This window comes from Catharus ustulatus, chromosome 32, assembly GCF_009819885.2.
Source record: "Catharus ustulatus isolate bCatUst1 chromosome 32, bCatUst1.pri.v2, whole genome shotgun sequence".
Classification (NCBI taxonomy): Eukaryota; Metazoa; Chordata; class Aves; order Passeriformes; family Turdidae; genus Catharus; species Catharus ustulatus.
Window position 1 is genome coordinate 2,529,785 of NC_046252.1, and position 18,791 is coordinate 2,548,575.

The window sequence follows — 18,791 nt, forward strand, 5'->3', positions numbered from 1 at the left end:
AAGAGCCCGCCCCTCCCCGCTATGGGAGGGGGGGGGGCGAGGAGTCGCCGGCAGGTCTGAGCCCAGCCCCCTCCCCAGAAAAGCTGGAGCGTGGATTTTAAAGGGGATCCCCCCAATAAGGGCGGGAAGGGGGAGCCCCTGGATGCTCCCTTCCCTCCATCCCCGCCCTTCCCCCGCAGCAGCGCCCGGGGGTGCCCGGGGCACCCATGGACCCCCCTCCCCCATCCCGGCCCCGCCCACTTGGTCCAAAGGGGGCGTGGTGGGGGTGGGGACACACCCACTGTGCCCGCCCCCTCCCAGTGCCCCCTCCCAGTGCTCCCAGTGCACACGGAAACTGGGGAGAACCCGGGGTCCAGCAAAGCCCCACAAAATCTGGGTGTCCAGGAGAGCCCCCCAGATTCGGGGAGGGTCGAGATGTCCGGGAAAACCCCCCCAAATTTGGGGGGGGGTCTTGTTTTCCTCCGCCCCCCGCCCCATCCTGGGGTCCCCATCAGGGCTGGGAGGGAGGTTCGGCTCCGCTCGGGTGTTTCCGTCACGGGCGGAAGAGCCCGAAGGCTGCTAAGAGGTGTTCGGGTGTTTCCGCATCCACTCGGGTGCTTCGGCTTCCCTCGGGTATTTCCGCATGCACTCGGGTGCTTCGGCTTCCCTCGGGTATTTCCGGCTCCACTCGGGGTCGCGGCGGCGCGGGCGGCGCTCGGCGGAAAGTACCGAAGGAAGCTTCGGGTAACTCCGTGGTGGAGGCGGAAACCCTCGAAGCCTGTGACGGCCGCGAGCCGAACCTGTCCGGGAAGAGCCGAAGCGGCGCGGGGAGGCGTGTCGGGTGTTTCCGGCGCGGCGGCGGAAATGGCCGAGGGCCGGCGGCGGCCGCCATGTTGGGAGCCGCGGGGCGCTGAGGCGGCGGCGGCGTGAGGCGGCGGCGGCGGCGGCCGGGCCGGGCCGGGCGGACCCCGCCCGCTCCCCCTGCTCCTCTCCCGGCCCCCCTAATGCCGCTGGCCTGGCCCCCCCCCGCTCCCTGAGCTCCCCCGCTTCCCCTTCCCCCTCCCCGCACACCGCCTGCCGCGGCTTCCCCCTATCGCGATAGTCGCCGGCGGCGCGGGGGGGGGGGCCGCCATGTCGAGCAGCGGTCGCAGCCCTTTGCCGACCGTCAACGAGAGGGACGCGGAGCAGGTGAGGCGGGGATCGGCTGTGGGTGAGGGGGGACCCGGCTCCGGCGGGAGGGGAGAGGGGCGGCAGCGGGGAAAGGGGAATTTTGTGAGGGCAGGAGGGGACTGAGGGACTCCGGGGGATTTTTGTGAGGGGAAAAGGGGGATCTGAGGGGGGAAAAAGGGGTTTGAGGGCATCGTGAGCCCGTTTGTGAAGGGAAAAGGGGAGTCGGGGGTCGCTTTGGGAGGGGAAAAAGGGGCTCTGAGGGGCTCGTGGTCTAATTTGTGAGGGGAAAGGGGGGGATCTGGGAAGGGAAAAAGGATAAATGTGGGGATTTTGATCCTGTCCATGTGGAGGAAAAAGGGGACTGAGAGGATCTGAGCCGTTAATGTGAGGGGAATGGAGAGACTGGGGTCAGCCTGTGAGGGAAAAGCAATCTTAGAGGGGTCTGAGTCATTTTGTGAGGTAAAAAGGATGTTTTGAGGGGGACCTGGGGTGGTTTTTGAGGGTGAAAAACGAGGATCGGAGAGGGAAAAGGCGGCTGGGAGAGCCTGGGGTTGTTGTGTGAGGGAAAAGAGCGGGGCTGGGGCGGCCCCGGGCCGGTTTGTGACAGGAAAAGGCGGCTCGGGGAGGATGAAAAGGGTCTGGGGTCTGTCTGTGGGGGGACAGCGAGGCCTGGCAGGGATTCGGGAATTTTCCCGAGATAAAAAGAGTGTGTGACGGGAACGTGGGCTGGTTTTTGAGGGGGAAAAGGGGGATTTCAGGGGGTCTGAGGGGGTCTTGGGGCATTTTTGGGAGAGGAAAAGGGGTCCTGGGGCATTTTAGATGTGAAAGGAGGGGATCTGGGAGATCTGGATCCTCACACGAGGGGAAAAGAGGGGCTGGAGGGCTCGGGGGTTGTTTTGTGAGGGGGCTCTGAGGGGTTTGGGCCCCTCTGAGAGCTGCAGAAGGGGGTTCGAGGGTCCCCCCAATTCCTCTCTCCCACCCCATGCCGGACTCTGGGGTCTCCCCCGGCCCAGCCCCTCCTGTGGGGTGGGGGGGTCCCGAGCCCTGGGACCCTTCAGGGCCGGGTTTGGTGCAGGGAAAGAGCTCTGGGGTTCTCCCGGGATGAACCCCTCCCCAAATTTGGGGTCTCATTCCGGGGCTCTGTGAGGAGCAGCAGGGGGGGTTTGTGTGCATGACCCCGGAATTTGAGTGAGGGGCTCAAGCCTTGCACCCCAAAGGGAGAGGGGCAATGGGGGGTGCCAGAGCCCCACACTGACCCCGCAGGGTCTGGGGACCGCTGTTGGGGACAGCTTTGGGGTGTCATTGTCCCCTCCCCAGCTGGGTGGCTGCACGATCGGGGTGTGGGGGCGTCAGCCCAGCCCCTTCCCCACCCCCTTCCCTGCTGCGGCCCCCCCACACGGGGGGGGCTGTGGGGGCGGCGGCAGCGCTGCCTCGGGCTCAGCGCCCTCCCGGGGCTCTGGGGGGGCTCGGGGGGCTGAGCCCCCAAATCCCTGCAGTGCTGGGAGCAGGGACCAGCCCCCCCCGGGTGGGAGTGGGGGGCTGCACCCCTTGGTGTGTGTGAGGCTGGGAGGGGGGTGAGGCCCAAACCCCTTTGGGGGAGCTGCGAGGGGGGTTCCCTGATTTGGGGATGGATTTGGGGGGGCTCTTGGGGTCTCTCTGTGCCTCCAGCTTCTGTTGTGGTGGGGACCCCACTGCTGGCTCAGCCCTTTTGGGGAGCGCCTGGGGGGCTCCTCAGCCCCCCCAGCTGTGTCACACCCCAGTTTGGGGGATATTTTGGGGGGGATTCCCCCTTTCTGTGCCCGAGGGGCCCCCGCAGGTGCTGAGGAGTGACCCCAGCAAGGTGTGGGGGCACAGGTGGCCTCGTGTCGGTGTCCCCAAGCCAGGACAAGGCGATGCCACCTGTTCTGTGCCGTGGCTGTGGCCCCCCTTGCTCGTTTTGGGTGCTTTTCCTCTCTTTTATCCGCTGTTATGTAACGCCAGAGCAAAATTATTCCTGGCTGGGAAGATTTGGGGAGGGGGCGGCAGCGCCGTGCGGGGGGGGCTGCGCATCCCCCCCAAGCCCAGCAGCCGAAATCGGGGGGTCTTTCCCTGCCCCCTCCCAAACCCCAACTCCTCCCTCGCACGGAGCCCGATCTGGTGGGGCTGGGGATAAAAAAATCCTGAAAATACCCAAATTTGGCTGACATTTGAGTGGCGCCGCACGAACCGGCGCTGCCGCCCCGGCTGCCACCGCTGAGCCACGCCGGGGTCCCGGTGACACCGCTGCTGGTGGCACTGCTGGTGATGGTGACACCGCTGCTGGTGGCACTGCTGGTGATGGTGACACCGCTGCTGGTGGCACTGCTGGTGACACCGCTGCTGCTGCTGGTGGCACCGCTGCTGCTCCCATTGCCACCAGTTGGCACCAGTTTGGCGTGGGCGGCATCGACACCTCCAGGCACCGGGATCCTCACACCTGCCTGGTGACATCACTGCGGCCCTGGTGACATCACACCCTACCCGGTGACATCACACCTTGCCTGATGACGTCACCGCAGCCCCAGCGCCATCACCGCTGTCACCATTCATTCCAGTGGCCGTTCCAGTGCCCATTCCAGTGTCCATTCCACTGCCGTTCCAGTGGCCATTCCCAGCCTTTTGGCCCTTGGGACCCTCCCGTCCCGCTCTCCCCGCTGCCGGTTTCCCCGTTTTCCGCCCCGTTCTCCCCGCCCCGCCGCTCCAGGTGTTCCCCGGCCCCACCCCGCTCTGTCCCGCTGCGGCCTCAGCCCCGACCGGTCGAGCCGGTCCCCGCTCCTTCCCTCCCGCCAGCACCGCCCCGCTCCCGCCGCTCCCGGCGCTTGGCGGTGCCCAGGGTGAGTCCCCCGCGGCGGGCGGGATGGGGAAACTGAGGCACGAGGGGCTCCGGGGCTCGGGGAGCGACAGCGGGGCCTGCCCGGGGCCGGGGGCGCTGCCCCGGTGTCACCCGGGCCGGGCGGCGCCTCCTGTGCCGTATTTGCCCAATTTTTGGTCACTCGGGCCGCACCGAGAAGAGGAAATGCCCGGAGCGCCGCCCGCGTTCCTCCGCTGAACCCCGGGAGGATTCGGGGGGTTCTGGTGCCGGTACCGAGCCCCGGGAGAGCTCGGGGGCTCCGGTGCCGAACCCGGCAGGGCTCGGGGGATTCTGGTGCCGAACCCGGCAGGACTCAGGGGAGGTTCTGGTGCCGGTGCCGAACCCAGCAATGCTCGGAGGGCTGCGGTACCGAACCCGGCAGGGCTCGGGGGGTTCTGGTGCCGGTGCCGAACCCGGGCGGGCTCGGAGGCTCCGGTACTGAACCCAGCAATGCTCGGAGGGCTCCGGTACCGAACCCGGCAGGGCACGGGGGGTTCTGGTGCCGGTGCCGAACCCGGCAATGCTCGGAGGGCTCCGGTACCGAACCCGGGCGGGCTCTCGGTGCCGGTGCCGCCTCAGCCCGGCCGAATCCCGGCAGCGCGGCCAGATGGCTCCGCACGCTCCCGCCCCGTTGCCACGGCAGTTTTTTGGCAGAAATCCGCCGGTTTCCTTCACTTTTCCCACGGCAGCGCGCCGGGCGCTGGGGGAGGGGGCAGCTCCCGTCCCCCCCAGCCCCAAATCCCCGCGTTCTCCCCCCGGATCTCGGGGTTCTCTTGCGCCATCGCCGGCGCCTCCCCGTGGCTTCCGCCGGCGGTTTCCTTCCCACGGGGGGAGGGCGGCACCCCGAACGTGCCCCCACAAAAACAAACCCGGCGGGGTTTGGGGGGCCCGATCCCCGCGGGGAGCAGGGGGGGGTTTGGCTCGGCCGGCCCGGCCGCTCACGCGCCGCCGTTATCTCCGGTGTCACCGGAGCGGTGACAGCCCCGGGGGTGGCACCAACAGCGCCGGCGCCTCGCTGCCCCCGAGGGAACACCCCAAAAGTGTCCCCAAAGGCCGGGTGACCTTCGGGGGGGCTCTTGGGGTGCGGGGAAGGGGAGTTTGTGCTGGTGTGGTTCTGGGGGGGGGATCCCCGCGTTTGGCTGGGGCGTGAGCTCCGTCCAGGTGCTCGTGGTTGGGGTGGAATCGTGATAATCGGTGCCTGAGTTGTTGGGGGACAGCGGGGACAGCGGGCCGGGTCCCCTCCCGGGCAGGGGGTGACGCCGCTCGCCCCTTCCCGGCCCGGCCCAGCCCGAAACCGCCGCGCTTGCGTCAGGTATCGGGGGCGGCTCCCGGCCCGGCCGGGCGCGGCTCGGCTCGGCTCGGCCGCTCCGGACTTTGCTCCCGGCTCCTCCAGGAGCGCGCCGGGATCCCCGGGCCGCGGCGGGGACACCTCGCTGTCCCCTCGCTGTCCCCTGACGGTCCCCTCGCTGTCCCCTGACGGTCCCCTCGCTGTCCCCGCAGCCGGGCGCCGTGGAGGGCAAGGGCGGCGGCAAGGCCAGCATGCTGCGGGGCCGCAACGCCGGCACGGCCGCCGAGGAGCAGCCGCACATCGGCAACTACCGGCTCCTCAAAACCATCGGCAAGGGCAACTTCGCCAAGGTCAAGCTGGCCCGGCACGTCCTGACCGGCAAGGAGGTGAGAGGCACCGGGCTGGCCTGGGGACAGTGTGGGGACGGGGCTGGGGGGGCAGGGACAGTGCTGAGTGCCACCAGGGTATGGGGACAGCCCTGAGTGCCACCAGGGCCTGGGAACAACCCTGAGTGCCACCATGGCCTGGGGACAGCACTGAGTGCCACCAGGGCCTGGGGACACCGCGGGGACGGGGCTGGGGGGACGGGGACAGTGCTCAGTGCCACCAGGGTGTGGGGACAGCGCTGAGTGCCACCAGGGCCTGGGGACAACCCTGAGTGCCAACAGGGTGTGGGGGACACCGCGGGGACGGGGCTGTGGGGATGGGGACAGTGCTGAGTGCCACCAGGGCCTGGGGACAGTGCTGAGTGCCACCATGGCCTGGGGACACTGTGAGGACGGGGCTGTGGGGATGGGGACAGCCCTGAGTGCCACCATGGCCTGGGGACAGCCCTGGGTGCCACCAGGGTGTGGGGGACAGTGCTGAGTGCCACCAGGGTGTGGGGACACCGCGGGGACGGGGCTGGGGGGGACGGGGACAGTGCTGAGTGCCACCATGGCCTGGGGACACTGTGGGGACGGGGCTGTGGGGATGGGGACAGTACTGAGTGCCACCAGGGCCTGGGAACAGCCCTGAGTGCCACCAGGGCCTGGGGACAGCCCTGAGTGCAGCAGGGTGTGGGGACAGCACTGAGTGCCACCATGGCCTGGGGACACTGTGAGGAAGGGGCTGTGGGGACAGGGACAGCCCTGAGTGCCACCATGGCCTGGGGACAGTGTGGGGGACGGGGCTGTGGGGATGGGGGACAGCCCTGAGTGCCACCAGGGTGTGGGGACAGCGCTGAGTGCCACCAGGGCCTGGGGACAGCCCTGAGTGCCACCATTGGCCTGGGGACAGGCTGTGTCCTGGGGGTGTCACCACGGTGTGGGGACAGGAGTGTGGTTCCTGTCCCGTGGGTGCCACCATGGTGCAGGGACAGTCCTGGGTCCTGGTGCTTGCCCTGGGGATGCCACCACAGTCTGGGGACAGTCCTTATTCTCTAAGTGCCACCACGGTGTGGGGACAGCTTTGCACCCTGGTCCTTGTCCTTGGAGTGCCACCACGGCCCCAGGATGAGCTCCCTGTCCCCAGCAGTGAGTGCCACCAGAGTGTGGGGACAGGTGCTGTGGGTGTCACCGCAGGGACCGGCCTGTTGTCCCGTGGGTGCCACCGTGGTGTGGGGACAGCTCTGGCTCCTGGTCCCTGCCCTGGGAGTGCCACCTGGCACGGGGATGAGTTTCCTGCTCCTCAGCTGTGACTGTCACCGTGCTGTGGGGACACTGCTGGGAGTGCCACCATGGCACAGGGATGGTCCCAAGCTCTCAGTCCTGGTCCCACGAGTGTCACCAAGTGTGGGGACAGGCTCCCGGTCATTGTCCCATAAATGCCACCAGAGCGTGGGAACCGCTTCCCGGGACTTTGCCCTGTGAGTGCCACCATGGGACAGGGACAGGGACAGCTTCCTGGTCCTGCCCTCCCCAGTGCCACCAGGGTGTGGGGATGCTTCTGTCACTCTGAGAGTGCCACCAGGTGTGGGGACAGCCCTGTCCCCTGTCCCTCCCCCCGTTTTGGGGACAGCCCTGGGGACGCTGTGACCCCGCTCTCCCCTCGCAGGTGGCCGTGAAAATCATTGACAAGACGCAGCTCAACTCCTCCAGCCTGCAGAAGGTGAGGGGTGTCCCTGGGGGGGTGTCCCCCCTGATTTTGGGGTGAAAAGCTGGGGACTGTCCCCTCTGACACCGCCACAACCCCCCTGTCCCTCACAGCTCTTCCGGGAAGTGCGAATAATGAAGGTCCTGAACCACCCCAACATCGGTGAGACCCCCAGAGCCCCCTCAGCCCCTCCCCGGGGGTGTCCCCCAGCTCTGGGGGGGGTCCCAGGGGTGTCCCCCAGCTCTGGGGGGGTCCCAGGGGTGTCCCCCAGCTTTGGGGGGGTCCCAGGTGTGTCCCCCAACCCCCTGACCCCCCCTTGCAGTGAAGCTCTTTGAGGTGATCGAGACGGAGAAGACGCTGTACCTGGTCATGGAGTACGCCAGCGGGGGTGAGTGGGGTTTGGGGGGGCTCTGGGGGGTCTGGGGGGGCTCTGGGGGGTTTGGGGGGGTCACAGGGATGGGGAGGTGACACCTTGGGCTGTCCCTGACCCCCCTGTTGTGCCCCCCCAGGTGAGGTGTTCGATTACCTGGTGGCCCACGGGCGCATGAAGGAGAAGGAGGCTCGGGCCAAGTTCCGACAGGTCTGGGGGGGTGATGCTGTTTGACTTCCCCCCCAAAAGGGGTTGGGGACCCCCCCCCAAGGGGGCTGGGGGTGTCCCTGTGCCCCCCCAGCTGGGCTGGGCTGGCCCTGACACCCCCTGTCCTGCAGATAGTGTCGGCCGTGCAGTACTGCCACCAGAAATTCATCGTGCACAGGGACCTGAAGGTGAGAGCCCCACCTGGGACCCCCAGAACTCCACCCAGACCCCCCTGGGACCCCCAGAATTGCACCCAGACACCCCTGGGACCCCCAGAATTGCACTCAGACCCTCCTGGGACCCCCAGAATTGCACCCTGGGACCCCTGGGACCCCCAGAATTGCACCCAGACACCCCTGGGACCCCTAAAATTGCACCCAGACCCCCCTGGGACCCCCAGAACTCCACCCAGACACCCCTGGGACCCCCAGAATTGCATCCAGACCCCCCTGGGACCCCCAGAATTGCACCCAGACCCTCCTGGGACCCCCAGAATTGCACCCTGACACTCCTGGAACCTTGAGAACTCCACCCTGACACCCCTGGGGCCTCTAAATTTGTACCCAGACCCTCCTGGGACCCCCAGAATTACACCCAGACACCCCTGGGACCCCCAGAATTACACCCAGACACTCCTGGGACCCCTAAAATTGCACCCAGACCCTCCTGGGACCCCCAAAATTGCACCCAGGCCCCCCTGGGACCCCTAAAATTGTACCCAGACACCCCTGGGACCCCCAGAACTCCACCCAGACACCCCTGGGACCCCCAAAGAGGTGCCAGGACCCCCCAGACCCACCCCTGGACGCCTCTTCCCCCCTCCCCAAACCCCCCAGACCCCCCCAGACCCCCCCAGACCCCAGTAACCCCCCCTGGGGGCTCTCCCTGCCCGGGCCAGGCCGAGAACCTGCTGCTGGACGCCGACATGAACATCAAAATCGCCGATTTTGGGGTTCAGCAACGAGTTCACGTTCGGGAACAAGCTGGACACGTTCTGCGGCTCCCCCCCCTACGCCGCCCCCGAGCTCTTCCAGGGCAAGAAATACGACGGACCCGAGGTGGACGTGTGGAGCCTGGGGGTCATTCTGTACACCCTGGTCAGTGGGTCACTGCCCTTCGATGGACACAACCTCAAGGTGAGGGTGGGACACATCCCTGGTGTCACCTGTCACCTCCCTGTCACCCCCTTAACCCACGGTCACATCCTGTGCTCAAGGTGCGCCCATGCCTGGGGCTGCCCGGGTGGGTTTGGGGTCCCTTGGGTGGTCCTGGGGTCTCTCAGGTGGGTTTGGGGTCCCTTGGGTGCCTTTGGGGTATCCACAGGTGGTCTGGGAGTCCCCACGGGTGGGTTTGGGGTCCCTCAGAGGTTTGGGAATCCTCCCCACAGGTGGGTTTGAGGGTCTCTCAGGTGTTTTTGGGGGTCTCTCAGGTGAGTTTGAGGGTCTCTCAGGTGGTCCTGGGGTTCTCTAGGTGGGTTTGAGGGTCTCTCAGGTGTTTTAGGGGTCTCTCAGGTGGGTTTGGGGTCTCTCAGGTGTTTCTGGGGGTCTCTCAGGTGGGTTTGGGGTCTCAGGTGGGTTTGGGGTCTCTCAGGTGTTTTTGGGGGTCTCTCAGGTGTTTCTGGGGGTCTCTCAGGTGTTTCTGGGGTCTCTCAGGTGGGTTTGAGGGTCTTTCAGGTGGGTTTTGGGGTCTCTCAGATGGATTTGAGGGTCTCTCAGGTGTGTTTGGGGGTCTCTAGGTGGGTCTGGGGTCTCTCAGGTGTTTTTGGGGTCTCTCAGGTGTTTTGGGGTCTCTCAGGTGTTTCTGGGGGTCTCTCAGGTGTTTTGGGGTCTCTCACGTGCGGTTTTGGGTCCCCAGGAGCTGCGGGAGCGCGTGCTGCGGGGCAAGTACCGGATCCCCTTCTACATGTCCACGGACTGTGAGAACCTGCTCAAGAAATTCCTCATCCTCAACCCCACCAAGAGGGGCACCCTGGAGGTGAGGGGACCCTCAGAGGGGGCCTGGGACCCCCAACATGGACCTGGGACCCCCCAGAGTGGGCCTGGACCCCAACATGGACCTGGGACCCCCAGTGTGGGCCTGGGACCCCCCAGAGCACCCCAAGACTTGCTGGGGACCCTCCCAGTTGCCCCTGCATCCCCCTGTGTCCCCTGGGATCTTTTCCTGTCCCCAAACTGTCCCAGGGGTGACCCCCCACCCCCTGCAGCCCCTCAGTGCCCCCCAGAGTGTCCCCAGGGGTGACCCCCCCCCTCTTTGTGCCCCAGCAAATCATGAAGGACCGCTGGATGAACGTGGGCCACGAGGACGACGAGCTCAAGCCCTACATGGAGCCCGTGCCTGACTACAAGGACCCCCGCAGGACAGGTGGGACCCTGGGGGACCCTGGGGACACTTTGGGGACCCCCCCGGTGTCCCTGTGTCCCTGCTGAGGGCCCTGCCCCCCCCCAGAGCTGATGGTGTCCATGGGCTACACCCGGGAGGAGATCCAGGAGTCGCTGGTGGGGCAGAAATACAACGAGGTGATGGCGACGTACCTGCTGCTGGACCACCGGGGCTCCGAGGTGGGACATGGGGACGTGGGGACGGCGGGGGGACACTGGGGGGATGGCAGGGACAGTGAGGGGACGTGGGGACATGGGGGGGATGGCAGGGACACTGGAGGGATGGCAGGGACACTGGGGGAATGGCAGGGACAGTGGGGACATGGGGACACTGGGGGAATGGCAGGGACACTGAGGGGACATGGGGACATGGGGGGACACTGAGGGGACATGGGGACATGGGGGATGGCGGGGACACTGAGGGGACACTGGGGGGATGGCAGGGACAGAGGAGGGACACAGACACTGGGGACAGCAGGGACACTGGGGGGACACGGGGACATGAGGGGATGGCGGGGACAGTGGGGGGGACACTGGGGGGATGGCAGGGACACTGTGGGGACACAGGGACAGTGGGATGGGGGACCATGGGGAGGGGAGGGAATGTGGAGGGGATGAGGGGACAATGGGGACATGAGGACAAACGGGGACATGGGGAGGGACACGGGGACACGGGGAGGGACACGGAGAGGGACACAGGGAGGGACATGGGGACACGGGGAGGGACATGGGGACACTGTGGTGGTTCTGGGAGGGTCCTTGGGGTGAAGAGGGGACAGTCACTGAGGGGACACTGTGACAAGGGGACACTGACAGTGTGGGATCGCTGAGATGTGATAGTGAGGGGACACGGGGACACTGAGGTCACACGGGGACACGAAGAGCGTACACGAGCAGGGACATGGGGACATGGGGACACCGAGAGGATGCACAGGGGACATGGGGACACCATCCTGTCTGCCATGCCCTGCCCCCACCCTGCCCTGTCCCTGTCCCCAGCTGTGCCCGTGCCAGCACCTCCGTGTCCCCAGCTGTGCCGTGGTGGTGGCACCTCCCTGTCCCTGTCCCTGCCTGCCGCGTGTCCCCCCTGTCCTGCCATGTCCCCACGTATCCCTGTGTCCCCTCTGTCCCTCATGTCCCCTCTGTCCCCCATGTCCCTCATGTCCCCGTGTCCTGACGTGTCCCTGTCCCCAGCTGTGCCATGGTGGTGGCACCTCCCTGTCCCTGCCTGGCGGTGTCCCCTGTCCCCCCATGTCCCCCTGTCCCTCATGTCCCCACATGTCCCTCTGTCCCCCATGTTTCTCATGTCCCCGTGTCCTGACGTGTCCCTGTCCCCAGCTGGAGGAGAACCTGTCCCTGAAGCCCCGGGTGGCCCCGGAGGTGGCCAACAGCTCGGGCCCCTCCCCCGCTCACAAGGTGCAGCGCAGCGTCTCGGCCAACCCCAAAACGGCGAGTGAGCGACCAGGGTGAGCGCTGGGGACACTGGGGACACCAACGGGGGACACTGGGGACACCAACTGGGGGTGCTGGGGACACTGGGGGCACCAACTGGGGGTACTGGGGGTACTGGGATCCTGAACTGGGGGCACTGGGGACCCTGGGATCCTGAACTGGGGGTACTGGGGGCACTGGGGATACTGGGATCCTGAGCTGGGGGCACGAACTGGGGGTGCTGGGGACACTGGGATCCTGAACTGGGGGTACTGGGGGCACTGGGACCCTGAACTGGGAGCACTGGGAGCACTGGGACCCCAAACTGGGGGCACTGGGGCTGTGGCTGGGTGGGTCCCTCAGGCCTGGGGGGTTCATGGGGATGGGAGGGGGGAGCAGGGATGGGACCGGGGGTGCCCAGAGCCCCCTGGGGGGATGGAGGGGATGGGGAGGGGATGGAGGGGATGGGGAGGGGTCCCCCTGTGACCCCCAGCCCTGACCCCCTCCCCTGCCCCCCAGCCGGGCTCTCCATCCCCACCTCGGCCTCGTACTCCAAGAAGACGCAGGCGGCGAACGTGGAGAACAAGAGAGGGGGAGGAGGAGGAGGAGGAGGGGCAGGGGAGGAGGAGGGCGGGGGGCGCCGCGCCGGCAGCACGGCCAAGGTGCCCCCGAGCCCCCTGCCCGGCCTGGAGCGCTCCAAGGGCACCCCCTCCCCCTCCACGGTCAGGTGCGGGGCTGGGGAGGGGTCCTGGGGGGGGGAGGGGGGGGTTACACACACCCGGAACACCTCTGGGTTTGGGTAGGGGGTCCCACACACCTGGAACCCCCCCTGACTTTGGGGAGGGGTCCCACACACCTGAACCCCCCTGGGTTTGGGGAGGGGGTCACACACACCTGAACCCCCCCTGGGTTTGGGGAGGGGTCCCACACACCTGAAAACCCCCTGAGTTTGGGGAGGGGTCCCACACACCTGGAACCCCCCTGGATTTGGGGAGGGGGTCCCACACACCTGGAATCCCCCTGGATTTGGGTTTGGGGAGGGGGTCCCACACACCTGGAACCCCCCCCTGGGATTGGGTTTGGGGGTCCCACACACCTGAACCCCCCTGAGTTTGGGGAGGGGTCCCACACACTGAACCCCCCCTGTTTTGGGGTCAGGGTGATTTGGGGTGACACTGGTGGCACTGGGGTCCCTGCTGGGGCTGTCTGTGTCCCCCCAGTGCTGGGCTCTCTGCCCGGGGGGCTTTTGGGGACCCCCCCCAGCCCCCCCTGCCTGTCCCCCCACAGAACAGCGTCCTGTCCACGGGCACCACGCGCAGCCGCAACTCGCCGCTGCTGGACCGGGCCAGCCTGGGCCAGAGCTCCCTGCAGAACGGCAAGGACAGGTGGGGACCCCTCCCCAAACCCCCCTGAGCCCCCTCCCCACCATGGGGCACCCCCTGCAGAACGGCAAGGACAGGTGGGGACCCCTCCCCAAAACCCCCTGAGCCCCCTGCCCACCGTGGGGCACCCCCTGCAGAACGGCAAGGACAGGTGGGGACCCCTCCCCAAACCCCCCTGAGCCCCTCCCCACCGTGGGGCACCCCCAGTGCGCTGGGAACCCCCAACAGCTCCCAAGGGGAGGGGTCCTGGGGGGCTGGGAGGGAGGTGGGGAGTGGGTGACCCCCCCCAGCCCCCCATTCCTGCATCCACTGGAGTGCTCTCAGGGGCTGGGCGGGACCTGGGGGCTCAGGGGGGCATCCCTGGGTGTCCCTGGGATGTCTCTGGATGTCTCTGGGGGGCTCTGGAGGGGCTCAGGGGTGTCCCCTGGGTGTCCCCGGGGGTCTCAGGGATGTCTCTGGATGTCCCTGGGGGGCTCAGAGGTGTCCCTGTGGGGCTCAGGGGTGTCCCCGGGGGTCTCAGAGGTGTCTCTAGATGTCCCTGGGGGGGCTCAGAGGTCTCTTAGGCGGTCTCAGAAGTGTCCCCGGGGGTCTCAGGGGTGTCCCTGGGGGGAAATTGGGGGCTCAGGGGTGTCCCTGGGGGGTTCTCTGGGGGGGCTCAGGGTTGTCCCCGGGGGTCTCAGGGGTGTCCCTGGGGGGCTCAGGGGTGTCCTTGGGGGAGACCTGGGGACTCAGGGCTGTCCCTGGGTGTCCCTGGAGGGGCTCAGAGGTGTCCCCGGGGGTCTCAGGGGTGTCCCTGGGTGTCCCTGGGGTGTCTCTGGATGTCCCTGAGGGGCTCAGGGGTGTCCCCGGGGGTCTCTGGGGTGTCACCCACCCCCCTGTCCCCCCCTAACTCACTGTCCCCCCCTCACAGCGGGGCCCCTCCCCGGGTCCCGGCCGCCTCCCCCTCTGCCCACACAACGTGAGCCAGGGCCCCGGGGAGCGGCCCAGCTTCCCCCGGGGGGTCTCGAGCCGCAGCACCTTCCATGCCGGGCAGCTCCGCGCCCCCCGGGACCCCCGGGACCCCCGGGAACCCCCTGCCCTACGCGCTGCCCCCGGGGCTGCCCCCGCCCGCCTCGCCCTCGGGCGCCAGCCAGGGCCGGCGCGGGCCCCTCCGCCAGCCTGTTCAGCAAGTTCACCTCCAAGTTCGTGCGCAGGTGAGAGCCCGGGGCTACCTGGGGGTACCTGGGGGTACCTGAGCTCACCTGGGCACACCTGGGCACACCTGAGCTCACCCAGGCTCAGCCCAGGCCGCTTCCTGCACCCCCCGCTCCTGTGTCCCCTCCTGGTTGTGTCCCCCCCTGGATGTGTCCCCCTGGTGTGTTCTGGGCTGTCACTGTCCCCTCGGTGTCCCCTCGCTGTGTCCTTTGCCTGTGTTCCCTCTGTGTGTCCTGGGCTGTCCCCTCGGTGTCCCCTCGGTGTCCCCTCGGTGCTCCAGGGTCTCTCTGTCCCCTCTCTCTCTGTCCCCTGCCAGGGCTCCTCGGTGTCCCCTTGTCCCCCAGAGCTCTCCTGTGTCTCTCTGTCCCCTCAGGGTGTCCTCTCGGTGTTCTCAGGGCTCCTCTGTCCTTCTGTGTCCCCTCCTGTCCCTGCCACTGTCCCCTCAGGGACCCCCGTGTCCCTTCCTGGCCCTGCTGACTTCACACTGATCTTGGGACCCCCCAATGTCCCTGAATGTCCCTTTGGGACCCCCCAATGTCCCCTCCTGTCCCTGAATGTCCTTTTGGGACCCCCCAATGTCCTTGAATGTCCCTTTGGGGTCCCCCCCAATGTCCCCTCCTGTCCCCATAGAACCGGGGGGGGGCAGGGTGGGGGTGCTGCTCCTCCCCAGACCCCACCGACCCCCCCCCCCGATTTTGGGGTCTCTGGGGGGTTGGGGGAGGGGGTGGCTCTGTCCCGGCCCCTCCCCCCCCCAACGTCCCCTTCTCTTCTGTTTGTCTTTGTAGAAATCTGTCTTTCAGGTTTGCCAGAAGGTAGGGCCGCGCCGGGCTGGGACCCCTGCATGGCACCCTCACCCCCCAGGCCCCCCCTGACCCTCCCCAGGGCCCCCCAAACCCCCCCAGGACCCCCCAAACCCCCCCTGACCCCCCCAAACCCCCCCCAGCGCTGCACGGCCCCGCATGGCCCCCCCCGGCCCCGCTGTCCGTCTGTCCTTGTCCCCCCCGTGTGTCTGTGTGTCCCCTCCCCCCGGTGCTGTCTGTGCCCCCCGGTCCCCTCGGGGGGGGGAGGGGCTGTTCAGGGGTCCCCCAGCCCCCCCTGACTGATCTGGGCCCCTTTTGTCTCCCGAGGAACCCCCATGAGCCCGAGAGCAAGGAGCGGGTGGAGACCCTCAGGTGAGTCGGGGACACCTGGGGACACCCCTGGGGACACCTGGGGACACCCTTGGGGACACCCCTGAGTCCCTGTGCCCCCCTGACCTGACATTCCCAAGGTCCCTGTGCCTCCCCTGGGGTCCCCACAGCCCCAGGGCCCCCCCTTTGTCCCCAGGGCTCCGCAGGACACGCGGTGACGTCGCTGTCACCCAGGGCAGCTGTTCCACCATGGCCACCCCCATCCCCCCCCCCAGTGCCACCACCCGCCCGTGGTGACCCCGGGGTGCCACCCCAGGCCTGAGAGGGCCCTGGGAGGGACCCCAAGGACCCCCCCAACCCCTCTGTGCCCCTAGACCCATGGTAGGCCCCGAGAGGGACCCCAAGGACCCCCCAAACCCCCAGACCCATGGTGGGCCCTGAGAGGGACCCTCAGAGCCCCCCTAAACCCCACCTTTGCACCCCCAGACCCACAGTGGGCCCTGACAAGGACCCCAAGGACACCCCCTAATTCCCCTGTCCCCCCCAGACCCGCGGTGGGCCCTGACAAGGACTCCCCCTCATCCCTCTGTGCCCCCAGACCCGCGGTGGGCCCTGACAAGGACCCCAAGGACCCCCCTAACCTCCCTTTGCACCCCCAGACCCGCGGTGGGCCCCGACAAGGACCCCCGCGACGCCGCCGGCCGCGACGCCAAGCCGCGCTCGCTGCGCTTCACGTGGAGCATGAAGACCACGAGCTCGCTGGAGCCCGGCGAGATGCTGCGCGAGATCCGCAAGGTGCTGGACGCCAACAGCTGCCGCTGCGAGCCCCAGGAGCGCTTCGTGCTGCTCTGCGCCCACGGCGCGCCCGGCCACGACTCCTTCGTGCAGTGGGAGATGGAGGTGTGCAAACTGCCCCGGCTCTCGCTCAACGGCGTCCGCTTCAAGCGCATCGCCGGCACCTCCATGGCCTTCAAGAACATCGCCTCCAAGGTGGCCAACGAGCTCAAGCTCTGAGCCGCCGCCACGGCCCGGGAGCTGCGCCCGGGGGGCCGGTGAGGGCCCGAGGGGCACCTGAGAGCGGCTCCAGTGGTCACCGGGCCCTGCAGGGGTCACTGAGAGCGGCTCCAGAGCGGCCACCGGGCCCTGCAGGGGTCACTGAGAGCGGCTCCAGTGGTCACCGGGCCCTGCAGGGGTCACTGAGAGCGGCTCCAGAGCAGCCACCGGGCCCTGCAGGGGTCACTGAGAGCGGCTCCAGTGGTCACTGGGCCCTGCAGGGGTCACTGAGAGCAGCTCTGGTGGTCACCGGGCCCTGCAGGGGTCACTGAGAGCGGCTCCAGTGGTCACCGGGCCCTGCAGGGGTCACTGAGAGCGGCTCCAGTGGTCACCGGGCCCTGCAGGGGTCACTGAGAGCGGCTCCAGTGGTCACCGGGCTCGGGAGGGCCCAGCCGGGAGCGGCTCCAGGGTGGCCGAGGAGCTGCAGCTCTGGGGACAGACACGGCGACCCAGGAGCGGCTCTGGTGACCCAGGAGTGGCTCTGAGGTGACCCAGGAGCGGCTCTTGGTGACCCAGGAGTGGCTCTGAGGTGACCCAGGAGCGGCTCTGGTGACCCAGGAGTGGCTCTGAGGTGACCCACGAGTGGCTCTGGTGACCCAGGAGTGGCCCTGAGGTGGCCGAGGAGCCCCGGCCTCGAGCCACGGACGCGCTGACCTGGGAGCAGCGACCCAGGAGTGGCCACCTGGGAGCACCTCTGAGGTGGCCACCCAGCTCTGGCCCCGAGCCACGGACACGGCGACCCTGGAGCTCCTCTGAGGTGGCCGAGGAGCCGCGGCCCCGAGCCACGGACACGGAGGGGACGCCCCCGAGGGGACATGGCCGCGCCAGGACGGGACCTGGGGGCTCCTGGATGGATTTGGGACGGCCGGGGGTCACCTGGATGGGCCTGGAGCCACCTGGATGGGCCTGGAGCGCGCTCAGGCCTCGGTGGGGCCTCCTGGACGGACCTGGTGGCCCCAGGGCAGCTCCTGGACAGAGCCCGTGGCTGAACCCAGGACCTCGGGGGGGTCACCTGGGTGCATCTGGGACTTTCCCTCATGGACTGGGGACACCTGGGGACCTCGGGGGGGTCACCCGGACCTTGTGTGGCCACCATGGGGACACCCTGGATGGACCCAGGGCCACCTGGACGGAGCTGGGGCTCACCTGGCTGGGCCCGGGACCACCTGGGGACATCGTGTGGGGACAAGGGCCAGGGGGTCATGGGGACCCTGGCACCTGCTGGGGACATCCTGGTGGCCCAGGGACCTGGGGGATCCTCTGGGAGGGGAACAAGGCCCGTGTGAGGACAGGGACACGTCCTGGGTGGCCCAGGGGACCAGCAGTGGTGGCCCAAGGCCCCTCTAAGGAGTCCTGGGCCTCCAGAGGGAGGTCGTGGATGGCCCAGGAACCTCCAGGGACATCCCAGGTGGCCCTTGGGGACATCCTTGGTGGCCCAGGGCCGTGTGGGGACATCCTGGGTGTCCCTGAGCCTTATGGGGGGGACACGGGGATGCTCCGGGGCTCCCCCAGGGCCCCTCGGTGGCCTTAGGGGGGGGTGGGGGTGTCCCCTCCCCCCGTGGGGATCCCGGGGTCCCCTGTCCCCCCTCCCCCCCTCGGGGACAGGGCTTGTCCCCTCCCCCCGCACTCAGGAAGGCCCCGGGGGGGGAGGGGCGGGGGCGCTGCTGCTGCCGGGGGTGCTCCGGGGTGGGGGTGGGGTGTCCCCTCCCCCCGCCCCCCCCTTTTGTCCTGCTGTAGCCCCGCCCCGGGCACCGCCCCTGGGGGCGGGGACACTCTGGGGGAGGGGCCAAGCCCAGGTCACGCCCCCGGCCACGCCCCCTCGCAGAGGATTTTCCAGGTTCTAATTAAAAACTTCCAGAAAGATCCGCGGCCTCCGAGTGCTCGAGGGGGAGGGCACAGCACAAACCAGTGCCCCCAATACAAACCAGTGCTCCCAGTACATCCCAGTGCCCCACACCCGCAGCCGCTGTACTAAATACTTTTATTGCCAACGGGGCCCCCCGGGACCGCCCCGGTCCTCCAGCCCAGCAGGGGGCGCTCAGCGGGGTGGGGCATGGCCAGCAGCCGGGGGGCGTGGCCTGGAGGAAGGGGCGTGGCCAGGGCGGAGCAGCGGGGGCGGGGCCCGGCCGGGCTGGAGGGGCGGGGGCGGCCGCGGGAGCGCGGGGGGCGGGGCTGGGGGCGGGGCCGGGCGGAGCAATGGGGGAGGGGCTGGAGGGCGCGAGGGGGGCGGGGTCGAGCCAGGGGGCGCGGCCGAAGAGGGCGGCGGG

At 68.4% G+C, this 18,791-nt stretch overlaps 1 protein-coding gene across 1 annotated transcript; it reads left to right on the top strand.

The window, feature by feature from the left end:
• Window positions 1-1,016: 1,016 nt before the first annotated feature.
• Window positions 1,017-18,387, top strand: MARK2 (microtubule affinity regulating kinase 2). The gene is given in 23 exon segments (XM_033083546.1): window positions 1,017-1,167; window positions 5,519-5,692; window positions 7,341-7,394; window positions 7,493-7,541; window positions 7,702-7,767; window positions 7,889-7,959; window positions 8,088-8,144; window positions 8,855-8,905; window positions 8,907-9,092; window positions 9,811-9,930; window positions 10,218-10,317; window positions 10,402-10,514; window positions 11,673-11,779; window positions 11,781-11,800; window positions 12,285-12,487; window positions 13,053-13,150; window positions 14,058-14,097; window positions 14,100-14,207; window positions 14,209-14,289; window positions 14,291-14,340; window positions 15,127-15,153; window positions 15,469-15,513; window positions 16,131-18,387. Coding segments are annotated over 23 exon segments (2,232 nt in total). The 5' UTR covers window positions 1,017-1,110; the 3' UTR covers window positions 16,486-18,387.
• The last annotated feature ends 404 nt before the right edge of the window (window positions 18,388-18,791 follow it).